The following is a 20,410-nucleotide window of genomic DNA, read 5'->3' as shown; positions in this document are numbered from 1 at the left end:
CGAGTCAGTGTTGCCTTTTTCACTTGAATCATATACAGGAAATTCATTACTGATTTGTGGAATTGAACTGAACACATTGCTCATGGCACTGCACAAGGTGATGCTTATGTGTGATCTTGTGCAGGGACACGTGGAGCTTGGAGTACAGCCTGCTCTGCCAATTGATGGCGTGTTGCTAATTTTAGGAAACAAGTTAGCTGGAAAATGCATCTGGCTGGAAGAGTCCCCTCCTCTGGTGGTGACTGATGTGCATCCCTTCGATAGTGGCACCAATGAGAGTGCATGGCAGTACCCTGAGGTTTTTACTGCATGCACCATAAATCACTCTGCCAGTAAAAAAGTGGAACCTGTGCAGGGAGAACAAACAAGGTCTGATGAGAAGGTTTTTTCACTGGCTGATTACCCATTGTCTGTCCCTCATGTTGAACTATTAAAAGAACAGAAAAGTGATGAGACACTCAAGTCATTGTTTGAACAAGTTCTTGCTGATGATGAAATTTGGAATTGGGCAAGGGGCTATTACCTTAAAGATGATATACTGTTGCAAAAATGGTCACCACACGCCAGCTGTTTTGTTGGTGATCTAATAGTCCAGGTGGTAGTGCCCATGAAGTTCCATCTGCTTGTTCTCTCAACTGCTCACGTGCCAGTCATGCTGGTGGAAAGAAGACTTATGATTGAATCCTTAGATATTTTTACTGACCATGAATCAAGCGGGATGTTGCCAGTTTTGTGAAAATGTGCAGGACATGCCAGCTGATGGGAAAACAAAATCTGGCCCTAAAACCTGCCATAGTACATCCCATTCTGTCTGTGTGCCAACTGTTTTGAGCACTTAACAATTGACTACATCGGTCCTCTTCCACGCTCAAAGTCTGGTCACGAGTACCTGCTTGTCATAATGTGCCAGGTTATTCATTACCCGGTAGCCTATCCTCTGAGGTCGATTAACACAAAATCATTAGTTAAAGCCTTAACCCATTTCATATTTTTGGTTTGCCAAAAATTATTCAGTCAGATCAGAGGAGTAATTTTACTTCCACCATGTTTTCTGAAGTGCTACACCAGTTGGGAATCAGGCAAAATCTGGCAACCGCATACCACCCTCAGAGTCAAGGAGCTCTAGAGTGGTTCCATTCCACACTGAAATCGCTGCTTACCGCCTATTGGGTAGAGTTGGATTGCAACTGGGAAGAAGGCCTGCCCTGGCTGATGCTGGCAGCCAGGGAGGTTACTCAAGAAAGTACCGTGTAGTATGTTCCTGATGTGGGTGGAATACTGAAGCGTGGCAGATGGGGACTGATGTCAACAGAGACTTTTTATTTTTTGTAATGTCGCGCTTGCTTTTCAGCTTACTACTCTCATTCATTCGTTTGCTTGATCTCTCTCTCTCTCTCACACACACACACACACACACACACACACACACACGTGCTCTGGTTAGGAAAGATCCCCTTTCTTCACTCTCTCCCTTCTTTTCTATCCTCCATTGTCACTGCAAAACACACACATTAATTGACAACAGGTGTGCTGACTTTGTCACTCACCTTCCCTGGCCCCGTCCTCCATTCATAAACCAAAGCTTGGTCATGCCCCCACAGCCACGTACCAGTTTCAGTCCAAATTATCTTGTTTTCACTCACCAGGGGCGTGGGCTGTTATCTGTCCTCCATGGTGAGTGGACTGACTCTAAACCCCCAAGCAATTTATCTGATTATGTTCTGGGGTTCCACTGTCATGTCTCTTCTTCCTGGAGAATGGCTAAGGAGCAATTGATGGAATCTGAGAAAAAGATGAAACAAATCAAGTTTATCTGTATCGCACTTTTAACAATAAACATTGTCGCAAAGCAGCTTTACAGAATTTGAACGACTTAAAACATGAGCTAATTTTATCCCTAATCTATCCCCAATGATGAAGCCTGTGGCAATGGTGGCAAGGAAAAACTCCCTCAGACGACATGAGGAAGAAACCTCGAGATGAACCAGACTCAAAAGGGAACCCATCCTCATTTGGGCAACAACAGACAACATGACTATAAGATTAACAGTTTTAACATGAAGTCAGTTTCTTTGATGTGATAAACTCTTCATTGATGGAAACTTGAGTGCAAAACTGTTCATGACAACTGCAGTCCTAAAGTTAGCAAGTCAACTGTAGTCCTCAGCCATAAAAGCATTACTGTAAGAGTCCAGAGCGTCCTCCAGGTGTGACTTTCAACTGTCCTCATGGGGCCGTCCTCCACAGGAGCGATGCGATAAAACTCCAACCAGACACAGGGCACCAGGATGGATCAGGCAGGTCCGAGGAGCAGAAGAGGTTCAGCATCTCGATCCCAGGACCGACATGTAACTCAGAAGGACAGATTGGGGGGGGGGGGGGGGGGGGGCTGTGAGTGTTGCACTGAGTGGCGTACATGTACTGTTGGCAATCAAGTCGTTGCACTGCTCCCTGTAATTGGCTCGTTTTACCAGGCCTAATACACTGGACCTTAGACAATCCTGCATTGTGGCCCAAATGACAACAACTACACAATTTCGACTCTGGATAGGAGAAAGAAATTGAAAGTGTGTCACATCAATCTACTAAAGCCATTTTACAGTCATGATAGTGAAACACAGCCTTTGCCACCTAGTAGACCTGTAGCGCTAGTGGACTGCTCCAAGGTGGCATCAGAGGATCAAGTCAAGTCAACTTTATTATCAAATGCTATACATGCTCGACATACAGCACAGATGAAATTTCAGTCCTCTCTGATCCATGGCGCAAACAGGCAATGCAATAAATAAAAATAGAATAACTGAAATAAACAACCGTATAAACACTCTCTAGATAAGAACTAGACATATACTAAAACACTCATATATATATATATATATATATATATATATATATATATATATACACACAAATATTGGAGCAAATAAACAGTCAAGGGCACTTGAGGTATAGCAGGTAAACATGAAATAAGCAGTATAAACAATAAACTAGCAGCTGTTAAGGTGAGGTAGTGCGGAATAGTGCAAATGAGCAAAGTAAAGTGAAATGTGCAGTCCCTGAGTTCAGTGTGTTAATGAACACTGAGAGTGTGTGTGTGTGTGTGTGTGTGTGTGTGTGTGTGTGTGTGTTGGGGGGGGAGAAACTGTGAGGGTGACATGTCATATGCTGAAGGGGGGGCAGGGGGGTGTGTGCAGGCAGAATCTGTGGCGGGGGCAGAGGGGGGAGGAGGGGCAGAACAGGGAGGGAGTTGAGCCTCCTGACCACCTGGTGAAAGAAACTGTCCTTGAGCCTGCTGGTTTTGGCCCGGAGACTCCGCAGTCTCCTCCCCGATGGCAGCAGATTGAAGAGGCTGTGAGATGGGTGGGGGGGGTCACCTGCAATTCTGATGGCTTTGTGGGTGAGGCGGGAGTTATAGATATCCGATAACTCTCACCCCATCGTCTGGTGCCCTCAGCTCACTATCCTGTCTGACCTGTAGCATGTTAGCCCGGCTAACATGCTACTGGTCAGACAGAGCGCTAGTCGGGGGGGGGGGCTCGCGGCAGAGGACTCTGTGTTTACATCAGTGATGCCTGGTGCCGCGATGCTGTTGTGGTCTGCAAACACTGCTCACCACTGGTGGAGTTTATAAAGTGTTGGCCATTCTATCTGCTGAGGGAATTTACAGTCATATTGCTGGTAGCAATATACATCCCTCCTGGCTCCAATAACAACAGGAGTGAAGCACTGAATGAACTCTATCAGCACATCAGTGAGCAGCAGACAGCCCACCCAGATGCTTTCCTCATCCTGGCTGGGGATTTCAACCATGCAAACCCCAAGAGCGTCTTTATGCATGGTGTAAACATTGTCCAGAGTATTGTGTCCACATGTGGGAAAGTTGATATGCCCATAGAGTTTTGGAAACACGCTCTTGGGGTTTGCAATATTCTAGAGAAACATCATTTATTAAGTTTTGAAAATTTTAGACTTTTTTCAAGCTTGTGTCTAGTGTATAAGATCCTACATGGTCTGGCCCCAGCTTGTCTATTGGAGTTTGTCTGTTATCGTCCTGCTAGTTCCATATGGTCCTCCAGAATAGCCTCTGTCCATGATTGTAACATACCTTTCTATCACACAACTTTTGGACAATCTTCTTTTTCTTTTAAAGCCACTACACAGTGGAATGCACTATCAGGGGATTTAAAGAACTGTCTCTCCATCAGGAGCTTCATATCACAACTGAAATGTTTCCTAAAAAACAGTCAAAACTGTAATCACTGATTCATGGTGTAGGGGGTTTGGACACTCATGTGAGTGATTTGTTTACTGTATGAGTGGAATTTGCTATTTGGGTGAGGTAGGGGGTCTGGATATTTATTTTGTATGTTTTTATGTATTGTTGTTTTTATGTCTTGCCTGGGACTGCAGATATAAATTAGCCTGAGGCTAACTCTGGTACGATGCATTAAATGGCAACATTTATGTTTTAATTGTACATGGTCCCTTATAAAATAAACTGAAACTGAAACTGCATGGTTGAAATCCCCAGCCACTATCACAGGATAGTGAGCTGAGGGCACCAGATGATGGGGTGTTGCAGGGCCATTTAAAAAAAAATTGGAGAGCTTGCAAAATATGCCTTTGATTTTTGCACACTTGAGCCCAGCTCAACGCAATGAGCTGATTACCCTGCTATTAGATTTCTTGGCCTTATTCTCTGACATACCAACAAATGAACGTGCTATAGCACGATATTGACACTGGAAATGTTGAGCCCATTCACCAGTGTTTCCATTGTGTTCTGTTTGAAAAGAAAGAAATTCTGGAGCAAGAGATCCAGTGTCTCCTCACTCACAATCTGGCCGAGCCCTCCTTCTCTAGCTCCTGCTGGAAAAGCCATTTAAGATCCAGGTAGCTTCCAGAAAGGTGGGAGCAGGGGCAGTGCTATTACAAGAAGATGACGCTGGTGTTGAGCGCCCAATTTGTTGTTTTTGCACAAATTCACAAACTATCAGTTGAAATACTCAGCTACTGAAAAACAGGCACTTGCCTTAGTGTGGGCACTCCAACATTTTGAAGTGTATGTAGGAAGTGGTGGCTTACCTGTTGTCATGTACAGTGATCACAATCCCCTCACCTTCCTGCATTTCACTGCAAAACCCAGACCAATGGCTGATGCGATGGAGTCTTTTCCTCCAACCTTGTCACTTAGATATTAGACACATTAAAGGCTCAGAAAACGTAGTGGCCGATGCTTGTCTCGGGCACCTGTGTGATCATTTTCAAGTCAAGTCAACTTTATTGTCAAATACGCTATACATGCTTGACATACAGCACAGATGAAATTACGGTCCTCTCTGACCCACGGTGCAAACAGGCAATGCAATAAATTAAAAAAAAGAATAATTGAATAAACAATACAAACAGTATAACCACTCTAGATAAGAACTGGACATAGACTAAACACTCAAATAAAAAAATAGAATAATTGAAATAAACAACACAAACAGTATAAACACTTGATAAGAACTAGACATAGACTAAACACATATGTACACACACACACACACACACACAAATTGAAGCAAATAAACAGTCAAGGGCACTTGAGGTATAGCAGGTAAACATGAGATAAGCAGAATAAACAATAAACTAATAGCTGGTTAAGGTGAGGTAGTGCGGAATAGTGCAAATGAGCGAAGTAAAGTGAAATGTGCAGTCCCTGAGTTCAGTGTGTTAATGAACATTGAGTGTGTATGTGTGTGTGTGTGTGTGTGTGTGTGTTGGGGGGGGGACTGAGGGTGACATGTCAGATGCTGAAGGGGGGGCAGGGGGGTGTGCGGGCAGAATCTGTGGCAGGGGGCAGAGGGGGGAGGAGGGGCAGAACAGGGAGGGAGTTGAGCCTCCTGACCACCTGGTGAAAGAAACTGTTCTTGAGCCTGCTGGTTTTGGCCCGGAGACTCCGCAGTCTCCTCCCCGACGGCAGCAGGCTGAAGAGGCTGTGAGATGGGTGGGTGGGGTCACCTGCAATCCTGATGGCTTTGCGGGTGAGGCGGGAGTTATAAATATCCATTAGAGAAGGGAGGGAGACACCAATGATCCTCTCAGCTGCTCTCACGATGCGCTGCAGAGTCTTGCAGCAGGACACGGTGCAGGCGCCGTACCACACGGTGATGCAGCTGGTCAGGATGTTCTCGATGGTGCCTCTGTAGAATGTGTGCATGATGGGGGTCGGGGCTCTTGCTCTCCTCAGTTTGAGGAGGAAGTACAGACGCTGTCGGGCTTTTTTGGCCAGTGATGCGGTGTTGTTGCTCCAGGACAGGTCTTCAGAGATGTGCACACCCAGAAACTTGGTGCTGCTCACCCTCTCCACTGCAGCACCGTCGATAGATAGTGGCGCATGCTGGGTGTGCTCTCTCCTGAAGTCCACAACAATCTCCTTCGTCTTCTCCACGTTCAGGCGGAGATAGTTGTCCTTGCACCACATGGCCAAGCGGCTCACCTCACTTCTGTAGATTGTCTCATCGCCATTGTTGATGAGACCCACTACAGTCGTGTCATCCACAAACTTAATGAAGAGATTTGAGCTGGATGTTGGTGTGCAGTCATGGGTCAGCAGAGTGAAGAGGAGGGGGCTCAGCACACATCCTTGGGGGGGCCCCCCCGTGTTCAATGTGATGATGCTGGAGGAGTTGCTGCCGACCCGTACAGCCTGTGGTCTCCCCGTCAGGAAGTCCAGCAGCCAGTTGCACAGGGAGGTGTTGAGTCCCAGCTGGTCCAGTTTATGAATGAGCTGCTGAGGAATGATTGTGTTGAATGCTGAGCTAAAGTCTATGAACAGCATTCTGACATACGAGTCTTTTGTCTCCAGGTGGGTGACGGCTGAGTGGAGGGCAGTGGAGATGGCGTCATCGGTTGAACGGTTGGACTGATATGCAAACTGGAAAGGATCCAGGGCAGGGGGGAGGGCAGACTTGATATGCCGCATGACTAGCCGCTCGAAGCACTTCATGAGGATGGGAGTGAGTGCGACAGGGCAGTAGTCATTGAAGCAGGAGGGAGACGGCTTCTACGGGACTGGGATGATGGTGGTGGCTTTGAGGTACGTGGGGACAACAGCCTGGCTCAATGAGATGTTGAAGATGTCTGTAAAGACATCTGTGAGCTCCTCGGTACAGTCTCTCAGGACACGACCAGGAATGTTATCAGGACCTGGGGCTTTCCATACATTTGTCATCCTGAGAGCTCTCCTCACGCTGTCTGGGGACAGCATCAACACCTGGTCACCAGGAGGTGGTGGGGTCCTCTGTGCCATGGTGCTATTGTCTGCCTCAAAGCAAGCAAAGAAGTCATTCAACTGATTCAGCAGAGACGTGGAGTTATCATAGGTCAGCGGCGAGGGCTTGTAGTCTGTGATGGTCTGAATCCCCCACCACAGGTTCCTGGTGTCTCTGCTGTCATTGAAATAGTCAGCAATGTACCTTGAATACTGTCTCTTGGCCACCCTGATGCCTCGAGACAGGTTGGCTCTAGCTGTCCTCAGGCCCACCTCGTCCCCAGCTCTGAAGGTGGTGTTCCGAGCCCCCAGGAGCCTGTGGACTTCCCTTGTCAGCCATGGTTTCTGATTGGCCTGAATAGAGATGGTTCTGTTGACTGTAACATCATCCATGCACTTCCTCATATAGGCAGTGACAGTCTCCGTGTACTCTTGTAGATCTGTGGAGTTGTTGTAGGTGGCTGCCTGTCTGAACATGCTCCAGTCAGTGGTGGAAAAACAGTCCTGGAGTGCCTCTGATGACCCCTCTGGCCACACACATATCTGCTTTTTAGCTGGTTTGGTGACTTTAACCAGTGGCCTGTATGCTGGCATTAGCATAACAGTGGAGTGATCTGAGGCCCCAAGGTGGGGGAGGGATAGGGCTTTGTAGGCATCTTTGTGCATGGTGTAAACATTGTCCAGAGTATTGTTTCCATGTGTGGGAAAGTTGATATGTCCATAGAGTTTTGGAAACACGCTTTTGGGGTTTGCATGATTGAAATCCCCAGCCAGGATGAGAAAAGCATCTGGGTGGGCTGTCTGCTGCTCACTGATGTGCTGATAGAGTTCATTCAGTGCTTCACTCCTGTTGTTATTGGAGCCGGGAGGGATGTATATTGCTACCAGCAATATGGCTGTAAATTCCCTCAGCAGGTAGAATGGCTGGCATTTAATAATCATAAACTCCACCAGTGGTGAGCAGTGTTTGCAGACCACGACAGCATCGCGGCACCAGGCATCACTGATGTAAACACAGAGTCCTCCGCTGCGAGTCCCCCCCCCCGGCCTGTGCTCTGTCTGACCGGTAGCATGTTAGCCGGGCTAGCTGAATGGCACAGTCTGGGACGCTGTCGTTAAGCCATGTTTCCACAAAAACAAGGACACAACACTCACTCACAGACTTAGATGAGCAGAGCAGGTGGACATAATCCAGCTTGTTGTCCAGTGAGCGTACGTTGGCCAGAATGATGGTAGGGATAGCCAGCTGGTGAGGGCTAGCCGCTAGCCTAGCCCGGATACCTCCGCGCTTGCCCCTCTTCTGCTTCCGCATGTTCCACCTGTAGCGCTTCCACTGCGGGCTGGATGCAGGAGTGGGGGTCGGTGGTTGAGCAGGCCTCCGGAGCAAACCGTAGCCGCATAGCACTTCCGTGTCCACTGGATTTATATCCGTGAATATAGTTCTGCGGATGTCGAGCAGAAACTCACGGGAGTATGTGCCCCTTGAGACTGATGGACGCGACAAAGACGAACAAATACATGCTGTTTTAAAACACAAAAAACACGAAAACACCATTCTGTCGGGACAGAGAGGAGCCGCTGCGTGTGTACGCACCGCCATCTTGGAAGAAAAAAAATGGTTTGTACAGAAAATTCAGGTTTGTATTTCTCTTCCCGTCCCTGCAACAAGCTTCCTGAAGTGCTGTTGAAGTGATGAGATGGAAATTATTTTTATGCAACTTTGTTTTGTAAATGTAACTAAATATATCAGCTGAAATTTGGAATTTGTTTTGGTTGTGATGTGAAATTAGGAAAATACTTCGTTTCCTGCTCTTAAAGGGGCGGGTTGTGGCTCTGTACAGATCACACACACACACACACTGGGCTTCATCCCCTTTTCCCGAAGCTGTGTTCTGTTTTCTTGTTGATTCCCTGCAGGTGCATTGCTGACAGGGAGGAAGTAATCCGCCCAATTGGGTGCACTGGGCGCGCGGGTGTAACCAGACTTTATCAGCATGGTTATTCCTCTCATCTGCAGGGGATGCAGTGGCAGACACTTGTTTGGGAATGATGGTGCTAGACTGTTGGGAAAAGGCCCGTCGCTTGGGCTCCGTGTTTTCCTGAAAGACTTTTTGGGATAGACTTTGGTCTTGAATTTTGAATGGTTGCTCTTTCGTTAAATAAATATCGTTTGGGGAAACTCTGCTCCTCCCCCTTTAATTGGTTATACTCACTTGTGAGCATAACAGATATAACTTGAATTAAAAAAGGTGCCCAAGATGTCATAGTACTGTATATAAATAAACATACAGTATATATTAATGAATTAATCCAATCTGAGCTGCTTAATGGAGTTTCTTCTGAATTTCTGTTTGTAGAGTTTCAGTGAGAATGTGAGGTGATGTGGAGTTTTGGTGTGTGTTTATTTTCCAGTGATAATCTGTTTGATAATGTGGCGTCCGGTGCTGATCCTGAGGCTACTAAAGCCCTGGTTATCATCACAGATGGAGCTCCTAGTGATTCAGATCCTAACGTGATAAAGCGCTGTGAGGACCTCGACATCACTCGCTTTATTATTGGGGTGAGATCACTAATGCACACACACACACACACACACACACACACACACACCACTCTTCCATCCTATATCCACACATCATCTCTCCATCCATCTTCTCATTATTCATCACTCCATCTTTCCATCATTTATCAGTTCTTTCATCAGCTCTTCTCCTCCTCCTCACTGATCCAGTGCTGTAATGGCGTTGTTTTTGATCATCAGGTGGGGACTATAGAAGATTTTACGCAGCTGAATAAGCTCGCCTCAGAGCCGAAAAAGAGCACCATCTTCAGGATTGAAAACTACAATGGACTAAATGGACTTTTGAAGCGACTGCAAATTAACATCTATGGCATCGAGGGTAATAAAAACACCTTTGTGTGTGTGTGTGTGTGTGTGTGTGTGTGTGTGTGTGTGCGCTCACGTGCGTGCATGCGTGTACTCAGCATGTTTTGTCAAAGGACGAATCCAATAATCATCATCAATATTCGAGAGAGCAGTCAGGTTCCATCAAACAGATAATCCATGATCTAAACTCAACCACAAGCAAGAGCCAAAAACCAACCAACCAACCGACAAACAGAAAAACCGAACAAGAAACAGGAAAACATCTCAGAAGCGATCTGTACAGAGCCACAATCGGACCTTGAAACTTTTATTTACATTTAGAGTGACAGACATGGCATTTGGTAGACGCCCTTCTCTGCAACAATTTACAGAAGTGTTTTAATCTCCATCCAAAAAAAATATATAAGTCCAGAATAATTTCATACAGAAAAAAAAACACAAGACAAGGATTTTTTTTAAATGACAAATTGTGAATTTAAGTACTTGGTGTCAGGGTGCAGGCACTTACGGATACAAGCACGGGGAGAGCGGGAGTGTCGCAAACTGTCAACAAATCCAAATCAGTAAGCTGAAGACAGTCACGGACGGGCACGGGTTGGTCGATCAACTAATAGGATATCAAAGGGCGGGCGAGGAATCGGAGTCAGAAAATAAATGTAAACGGAGTCAAAACATGAACAGTCAGGCAGGAAGTCAGAAGGCTTGGTATGATCAGGTACTGAGACACAGAACAATACTTCAAAATGGGTGTTTGTGACTGCTGAGCTTATATAGGGAAGTGATTACTGGCAAATAGGAGACAGGTGCACTTGTTAGTATTCCGGAGATGAGGGGCGCCGTGGTGTTTGAGAGTTGTCGTCTGGAGCGGCCATGTTTGGAGGCTGCTCCAAACTCAGGTTTTCAGTGTTGTTAATGGCAGTTGGTGAACACAAAGGTACAACAGGGTTTAAATAAACAAATGAAGGCTGAACAGAGAACAGGTGAGAAGAGTCTGGAAATACAGTAATGATTGGACCAAGGTGGGGAGAAGACGAGAGTCAAAACAAATACACATCAAGCAAAACATGAACCTGCTCTCATAGAGCTTTGCAAGGAGAGGAGGAATAAAAATGAGAGGAGGAATAAGAGCAAGAGGAGGAATGAGAGGAGGAATAAAACCAAGAGGGGGAATAAGAGCGAGAGGAAGAATGAGAGCGAGAGCAGGAAGGTGTGACGGTCTCTGTATGCACTCACGTCACTTCAAGACAGTTGGGTTGCTCTGGTTTCTTTGGATAAAGATGAATAAAATGTAAATTTTGAAAATGTTGGGAAAAAAAGGAAATTAAAGGTGTAAATGTCACTAATGAATGCTGGGATTTTTGTGTTCAGGAGCCAGAGGCAGGACATTTAAGAAAGAGCTTTCTCAGAGTGGATTCAGTGCTGCCAGTGACAAGGTACTGAGCAAACATAAACACTCACACACATTCACCACATCTGTATCAACACACACCATTCACTGCATGTCTAAACACACACACACACACGTTCACCACATCTGTTTAAACACACACCATTCACTGCATGTCTAAACACACACATAATTCACCACATCTGTCTAAACACACACATAATTCACCACATCTGTCTAAACACACATAATTCACCACATCTGTCTAAACACACATAATTCACCACATCTGTCTAAACACACATGATTCACCACGTCTGTCCGAACACACACACACGCCCGTTCACCACATCTGTCCAAACACACACACGCCCGTTCACCACATCTGTCCAAACACACGCCCGTTCACCACATTTGTCTGAACACACTCATCAACAGATCCAAGCAGCAGAGACTAATGTCAGGTCCAGAGACTTTGATGGTGAACAACAAAAAGCTCATCATCCAAAATTCAAAACAAAACAAATAAAACAACTTCAGGACAATAAATAAAAACACCAAATGGGAGATCAAAAATAAAGCATGGCTTATTCACTAAAGTAAATTATGTACATGTTGAATGATAAAAACATTTGGACGTTTACGCAGTAAATACAAACAAGACTTAGCATTAGTTGAATAAACAGAGAAAAATATACAGTGTGTGTGTGTGTGTGCAGTAGAATGAGTTGCAGATGTTTATAATCAGTATGCCAGTGATCAGAAAGTGAGTGTGGCTGATGGTTTGGAGAGTTTCCAAAGAAAGCAGTGGTTCTGAAAGCACCCCTGACACCCCGCCCATTCCAGAAGAGTGCCCAGAATGTTGTAAATGCAGATGGGGGGGCCAGAAGGGGAATGACTCTGTAGAATCAGAGCAGGTGGGTGGAACACAGAACCACGGCAGGCCAGAACTGAGTTCTCATCAAACTCTTATTTTAGCTTTTCAGCTTGATTTTCACACTCTCCCAGTCACACGCGCACACACAACTGTTCTGGTTGTGGAGAGAGCTCCATTTCTCTGCTCTCTCTCTCTCTCCTTTTAAAGGGTGTGGTCACTGGGGAAGAAACACAAACACAGGTTAATTCCCATCAGGTGCAGTGATCCTACCACTTACCTTCCCTGACTCCACCCTCCATTCACAGACCGACGCTTGACCACGCCCCCACTGCCACATACCCCCATCCCCCGACTCAGGCCAGGGAGCCGTCTGACCTGCAGCCGACTCCCCCCCCCCCCCCCCCGATGGGACAGGAAATCCGCCACGACCATCTGCGCCCCCAGCCTGTGGACCACCTCGAACTTAAACGGATGGAGTGCCAGATACCAACGGGTGATCCACGCGTTGGCATCCTTCATGCGGTGGAGCCACTGCAGGCGCGTGTGGTCCAAACAGAGGGCAAAAGGGTATCCCAGCAGGTAGTAGCGGAGGGCAAGGACCGCCCACTTGATGGTGAGGCATTCCTTCTCTATCATGCTGTACCTGCCCTCGCATACCAACAGCTTCCAGCTGATGTACAGCACGGGATGTTTCTTCCCCTCCACCTCCTGGGCCAGAACAGCCCCCAGCCCTCAGTCCGACACGTCCATCTGCAAAATAAAGGGGAGAGAAAAGTCAGGGGAGTGTAACAGTGGCCCCCCACACAGTGCAGCCTTTACCTCAGAGAAAGCCCGCTGGCATTGCTCTGTCCACTGGACCAGATCTGGTGCTCCCTTTTTAGTGAGATCAGTCAGCAGGCTGGTGACGTCCAAATAATTAGGTATAAACCTACGATAGTAGCCAGCCAGCCCCAGGAACTGTCTCACCCCCTTTTTGGTCTTGGGCCTCGGGCAGGCCGCAATCGCTGCTGTCTTATTAATTTGGGGACACACCTGCCCATTGCCCAAGTGGAAACCCAGATACCATACTTCCACCCGCCCAATCACACACTTCTTTGGGTTGGCTGTGAGACCTGCTTACCTCAGCGACCTAAGAATGGCCCTTAGGGGTTCTAGGTGCTGCGGCCAGTCATTACTGTAAATGATGATATAGTCTAGGTAGGCGGCCGCGTAGGTGGCGTGGGGGCGGAGGACCCTGTCCATAAGCCACTGGAAAGTAGTGGGCACCCCAAACAGCCCAAAAGGAAGTGTGATGAACTGGTGTAAGCCAAATGGTGTGGAAAAGGCCATTTTCTCTTGGGATAGAGGAGTCAAGGGGATCTGGCAATATCCCTTTGTCAAATCCAGTGTCGAATAAAAATGAGCTGTGCCTAGTCGATCAAGCAACTCATCAATACGAGGCATTGGGTATGCATCAAATTTAGACACTGCGTTGACTTTTCTATAGTCCACACAGTACCGGACCGACCCGTCGGCCTTGGGAACCAAGACCACCAGGCTGCTCCAGTCACTGTGGGACTCCTCGATGATGCCCATTTCGAGCATGGCCACGAGTTTTTCCCGAACCACCTTTTTTTTGTGTTCGGGCAGTCGGTAAGGGCGGCTGCGCAATACTACCCCCAGGGGCATCTCAATGTGGTGTTCTATGAGGTGGGTGCGGCCAGGCAGGGGCAAGAGCATGTCAGAAAATTCTGTCTGCAACTGGGCAACCTCCATGAGTTGGGTCGGGGAGAGGTGGTCTCCACAGGGGACCGGAGCAGTGGGCGATGTCAATTTTCCTTTTTGAACCTCCGGCCCCAGCTCTGCCTTCTCCGGAACCACCAACACCACGGGGACCTCCTCGTTCCAACATTTTAGCAGGTTGAGGTGGTAAATCTGTAATGCCCCACCCCTGTCCGTTCGCCTCACCTCATAGTCGACGTCCCCGACTCACCATGTGACCTCAAAGGGTCCTTGCCACCTGGCGATCAATTTGGAGCTCGACGTGGGCACCAACACGACTACTTTATCTCCTGGTGTGAACCCCCTAAGGCGCGTGCCCCTGTCGTACAGACGGACTTGACATTCTTGGGTCTGTCGCAAATTCTCCTGGGTTAGGTGCGAGTGTGTGGAGTTTGGCGTGCAGGTCGATTAACATATTGAATTTCATTTTTACTGGTTGAAGGTCCCTCCTCCTAATTTTCCCGTAGCACATCCAAAATGCCACGCAGCTTATGCCCGTATAATAATTCAAACTGGGAGAACCCCGTGGAGGCTTGTGGGACCTCTTGCACTGCGAATAACAGGGCCTCGAGCCATTTATCCCATTTACATGCGTCTTCACTTACAAATTTTCTAATTATATTTTTGAGGGTGCAATTAAACCGTTCAACTAAGCCATCCGTTTGTGGGTGATAAACGCTGGTGCGGATAGGCTTAATTCCCAGTAACCCATACAGTTCGCGCAGTGTGCGTGACATAAACATAGTGCCTTGATCAGTCAGAATCTCTTTGGGGATTCCGACTCGGGAGATGATGCAGAAGAGCACTTCTGCAATACTACATGCTGAGATATTGTGAAGAGGCACTGCTTCCGGATATCGCATTGCATAGTCCACCAGAACTAAAATAAAGTGATATCCTCGTGCTGACCGATCTAATGGCCTGACGAGATCCATCCCAATTCTTTCAAATGGGGTCTTGATTAATGGCAGAGGGCGCAAAGGCGCTTTTGGAATGGCCGCGGGATTTACTAACTGGCATTCGTGACACGCCGTACACCACCTACGGACATTGCCACGAAACCCTGGCCAATAGAACCGGGCCATTATTCGGACTAGTGTCTTATCCTGCCCCAAGTGTCCGGCAATGGGATTAAAGCAAACCGCCTGGAATATGAATTCCCAGCAGCTCTTTGGGATCAAAAGCTGGGTTATTGGTTCCTTAGTCTGAGTGTCCTGCGTCACTCGGTATAATCTATCTTTAATAATGGAAAAGTAGGTGAAGGACGGGGTGGTGTTTGGCTGGAGAGTTTGACCATCGATTACTCTCACTTAGTCAAACGCATGCCGCAGAGTTTCATCTCGCGACTGCTCTAACGGGAAATCTGGCTGTCTTGCAGATGTTAATGTGTGGCTGGCCCTTCTGCTTGGAGTGGTGAAGTTTCTTTGCTTTCAGCTTCACTCAAGGCAATCAGGGAATAGTCAGTGTCAAAGTCGGCACAGTGGTAGGTTCTAGTGTTGCAGATGCTGTTCAAGGAATCATGCCTGGTAAGCACCAAGTCCAGCTGATGCCAGTGTTTTGATCTGGGGTGTCTCCAGGATACTTTGTGGCATGCCATGTTCTGGAAGAAGGTGCTCGTCATGCACAGCTTGTGGTAGCAGCAGAGTTCTAGGAGTCTCTAACCATTGTCATTCATTCTCCTTACACCATGATGCCCAAGAACATCTGGCCAAGCTTCTCAATCAGCACCAACTCTTGTATTAAAGTCATCCAGTAGGTAGACAAGCTCTGATGATGGAATCATGCCGATTGCAGCATCCAGAGACTGGTAGAACTGGTCCTTGACCTCCACTAAGGACTGCAGTGTTGGGGCATAGACACACATGAAGTTTATTGGGCCTTCTGCTGGTGAGAGGTGCAATTTGAGGATTCTGTCTGTGCTGCCTGTTGGAGGCTCAATCATGCGGAGTGGTGTGTTCATCACTGCAAAGCCGACTCCATATTCCCTTGGTTCCTCTACACTTTTGCCTTGCCAAAAGAAGGTGTAGTGTTCTTCCTTTAGGGATCTGCTGTCTGGGAGTCATGTTTCCTGCAGGGCTGCAATATCAATATTCAGTCTGTGCAGCTCACAATCTATCACTGCAGTTTTGCAAGCATTGTCCACAGCTCGAAGATCATCAGTCAGTCCATACCACATGGTCTGTACATTTCAGCTTGCTATCTGAAGAGCTGGAGTCTTCGTTTTCTCCTTTCGTTGATTGCCTGGTGCATAGTTGACTATCTGCTTGTCAAGATTTATCTTAATCTTCAGGCACCTGCTGAAGCAGGCAGACCGTGGTGGATCAGCACCTTACTGGCCAGGGGCTGGCTGGCTTGGGATGGGTGGTAGCTGAACAATGGGACTTTGATGGCCCTTCCTACAGTCAAAGACAACCCGTAGCATCCAACTCTATGCCAATTTAGCAAGGACTTATCACTCGTGACTGCTGTCTTCCATGTTGAGCTGAGCAGATGGCAAGACTAGAGTGTCCTCTCCAGGGCGCAAGCCTGGGCAAAGTGTATGGAGACCTTGTGCTGCCCAGACAACAGGGTCTCCCTCTCAGCCGCTTCAACATAATCCAAAGGAATGCAGAGCATTACATTTGGAGCCAAATTGGCTGCAGGAACTGCTGGAAGGTAGTCAAAGGTGACAATCCAACTGCCTCAGGGGCTCCATTTCCAATTTTTCCTTAGGGTTGACTCCTGAAGCCTTTCCTGTGGGTGGGTATGCCACAAGGCAGCAGAGGTTTGAAATCAGGGTTTTCTTTCCCCTGGATGAACTGCCTTCCCAGGCTGATGAGCCCCATCTGCCTGAAATATCTGGTTTTAAGGCACTAGAGGTCCACCTTTACCCCTTCTCCTGTAAGTAAAAGCAATTCCGCCAGGCTTAGAGGCTAAGCCACACATGCAGGCCAGGAGTTGGACTTGGCTATAGTAGCCTATAATTATAAATAAATAAATAAATAAATAAATAATAGGCTCCAGCTTGCCTGCGACCCTGTAGAACAGGATAAAGCGGCTGGAGATGATGAGATGAGATGAGATAAATAATTATTATTAATAAAACTGCTTATTTTGTGATTTTTACTATTAATATATGAAGTGAACTGCTTTGTCAAACCTGGGGACATTTTCCCCCACATTTGGAGCATTTTGCCTCTCAGTCAAAACTCCCCCTTTGTACAAATTTATTTTCTTGTTCAAAATCTATTTGGACAATTATTAACAAAACAGAGTAGAAATGAGCAGAACAGTGGAATAAGAAAACAGGAGTGGCAGTTTGAAAACTTCTTAATAACGGTTAGGAACTTCAAAAATGTCCTTTTGTTCATTAGGGATTTCTGTAGAAATGCAGGCTGGCAGGACATGTGGTTTGGCTAAACATGTCCAGACAAAAAACACACAAAAAAGTGCTGGATCATACTTTTCAGGTAAACTCCATCAAGGTCTTAATCAGTGAAGTTTCCTCCTGCTGTGGAGCAAAGCAGTGCTGAAATAACATGAAAGGTTTCTTAGCAATGAATGACAATTAAGCGTTTAAAAAGCCTTGCAAAAAAAAAAAACCCTCTCTGAAATGACATGAACTGCATTGGCATGTAGAGCCAGTTCCACTTTCTTCTCCTGATGCTTGTCTGTTTCTTGGACATGTGGGGCAGGTGATGAACAAGTGTCCTGTAAGACACAAGCCCTGCCATCTGTATATTGGTGGTTAGGGACCAAGAAGCAGTGAAGAAAGCAGAGTTCAATCAGAGACTTTCATGGTGAACAATGAAAAGGAAACAATCTAAAGTTTTAATATGCAAAATCCAAGCACAGAGTCTAAGTCAATTATAGGCAAACAATACATCAATGGAAAAACATCACACTGGAAAAAAGGGCAGGGATCATTCACTTCAGTAAACTAGGGATATCGACAATGAAATAAAAATGCTCACAAATATAGGCTGCAAATGCCAACAAGATTTAGCAATGAGAAAAAATTATGTACTGCATTATGGAGTCGGAATGGACTGGACTGAGCTGCATGTATATACAACTAATATCTTAAAATCTGTCTGAACAAAAATAATTAACCACATCTTTCTTTATTCTGCATTCCAGAAAACTTTAATTCTGGGAGCGGTTGGATCTAATGATTGGCGTGGAATGCTGTATGAGGTTGAAGGATCTGGAGCTGGGAACAATGAGGTGGAAATCAAAGACATAAACCTCAAAAACAACTCGTACAATGGTACATGAAGCTATTTGTTACACAGGACATCTCTGTTTCTTTGTGCTGTTAGTGGCATGAACTGTACATGTGGTTAGTGCAGGTTTAACACAGAACCTCAGTGGCTAAGCTAACCCTGCCCTGGGTCTGTAACAAAATGGTGTGTGTGTGTGTGTGTGTGTGTGTGCGCGCGCGTGTTCAGGTTATTCTGTTGTGGTCGGATGGAAAGACAGTGTTTCTCTTGTGTTCTCTGGAGCACCGAGATCCAATTACACAGGTCAGGTGACTCTGTTTAAAAAGACGACTCAAAAGTGGGAATTCATGAGCAGTATCTTTGGAGAACAGGTGAGAAACAGCCTCAGCATGTTGACATTATTTCACCTTTACACTGAACCCTATGCATCCTTTTGAGGAACTAAATAGTTCTGGAACATTTAACACTCTCCTAAATGAGAAGTTCACAGTTCTGAATGAGTCTGTGGTTTGTTTCCTCGACACTGTCAGTACACTGACTGTTAAACAGAGGACATAAAGTGTGAGTTGGATCTGATCTTATAGATTGTGGTAAAAACAATAACACTGTCAGCAGGGAGTGAGTTTAGATTTTTCTGTTTCGTTAATATGATCATATTTAAAGTGAACAGGTTGAAAGAGTCAGCTGGCTCCGGGTCATGCTAAGCACAGTCATTAATACAAAACTGTTTGATGAATACCTCAAAGTGTTCATCAAAGTTTCCCATCTCAGAGCTTCATCAGGGTTAGGCTCAGAGTTTGTTAAGGCTGCTTTGTGGAATAGCCCCAATGTGCGGTGTACTGAAACAGAGCAGATACACCGCAGCAACAACAGCAACACTAACATGCAACCTCACATGAACTTCACACATCGACATGGCAGGTACACTGTAGTAAAGAAATCACACCATAGCACATACACTGCAAAAACTAGCCATCCTAATATAAGGAAAAACATAATAAATTTGAGAACATTTAGACTATAATCAAGTGAAATAATCTGCCAGTGCAGTAAGATAATTACACTTGATAAGACATCTTAGAATAAGTTGGTTGCAATCTAGAACTAGGTTTAATAATCTCAAAATTGGTGTCTTGTTTTCTTCTAATAAGAAATGCTAGATCCTTTCAACTATTTTCAAGATATTTTCACTTGCTATGATATCATTTTCTGCAGTGTAGATCAGGTAAATTTTATTTATTTATTTATTTATTTATTTATTAATATGCCTCTGCAGATTGGCTCATATTTTGGAGGATCAGTGTGTGTGTTAGACCTGGACTCAGACAACAACACTGACTTTCTCGTAGTTGGAGCTCCACTGTATTACAAACCTTATCCTCAGAGAGAGGGACGGATATACATCTACAGACTCACACGGGAGGTATGCATGCACATGCACACACACACACACACACACACACACACACACACACACACACACACACACTACAGGACAGTACTGTGTGTAACTAAATCAGAGTAATTTCATGAGCCTTCAGGATATTGTATACTTATACAAGGAGTGGGCATGTGCCATCCTTGACTGCCATGCAGTGGAGTAGTAAGGTATTCTCCTTCCCTCCACTAGCCTGGGGTGGTGCTTTGAGCAAGCACTAGTAACTCCTCACTCCCCCTGGTCAGGGTTACGATTGAAGACTGGACTTGGTAGACTGTGTGGAGGAGCCCACCACCTAGTGGTTCAAAGGGCAGGAAGGTGAACTCAGCAAAGCACTTGTGGAGCGTGATCAGGGCACAGTGCAACACGTAGAACACTGTTGGCCATCCACTGCATCCTGACCTAGCTCCAGCAGTCTTGATTCTGTCTTGCCCCTGGACCCAGTTAGGTTGGGACAAGAGAGTGAGGCTGACAGCTGTGCAACTCTCCCTCACTCTAATCCAAGTCATGTGTGAGTCATGACTTCAAATTCAAATCCTGTGGCAATGGGCAAGTGGCAAAGCAGCAGGTGTGGAAACACTAGAAGCTGTAGCCACGAAC

The 20,410-nt window shown here is 46.2% G+C and overlaps 1 protein-coding gene across 1 annotated transcript in view; it reads left to right on the top strand.

The window, feature by feature from the left end:
- Positions 1-20,410, top strand: part of zmp:0000001082 (integrin alpha-D) — a 136,109-nt gene that overhangs the window by 68,324 nt on the left and 47,375 nt on the right. The window contains exons 8-13 of the mRNA XM_060899365.1: positions 9,671-9,818; positions 10,020-10,158; positions 11,514-11,578; positions 18,290-18,419; positions 18,601-18,743; positions 19,649-19,795. Coding sequence (XP_060755348.1) covers positions 9,671-9,818; positions 10,020-10,158; positions 11,514-11,578; positions 18,290-18,419; positions 18,601-18,743; positions 19,649-19,795 — 772 coding nt within the window. The remainder of the gene's footprint in view (positions 1-9,670; positions 9,819-10,019; positions 10,159-11,513; positions 11,579-18,289; positions 18,420-18,600; positions 18,744-19,648; positions 19,796-20,410) is intronic.

The sequence above is a fragment of the Neoarius graeffei genome, chromosome 18, assembly GCF_027579695.1.
Source record: "Neoarius graeffei isolate fNeoGra1 chromosome 18, fNeoGra1.pri, whole genome shotgun sequence".
Lineage (NCBI taxonomy): Eukaryota > Metazoa > Chordata > Actinopteri > Siluriformes > Ariidae > Neoarius > Neoarius graeffei.
The sequence above is the reverse complement of the archived record's forward strand: the minus strand, read 5'-3'. Positions and strand labels throughout refer to the sequence as shown.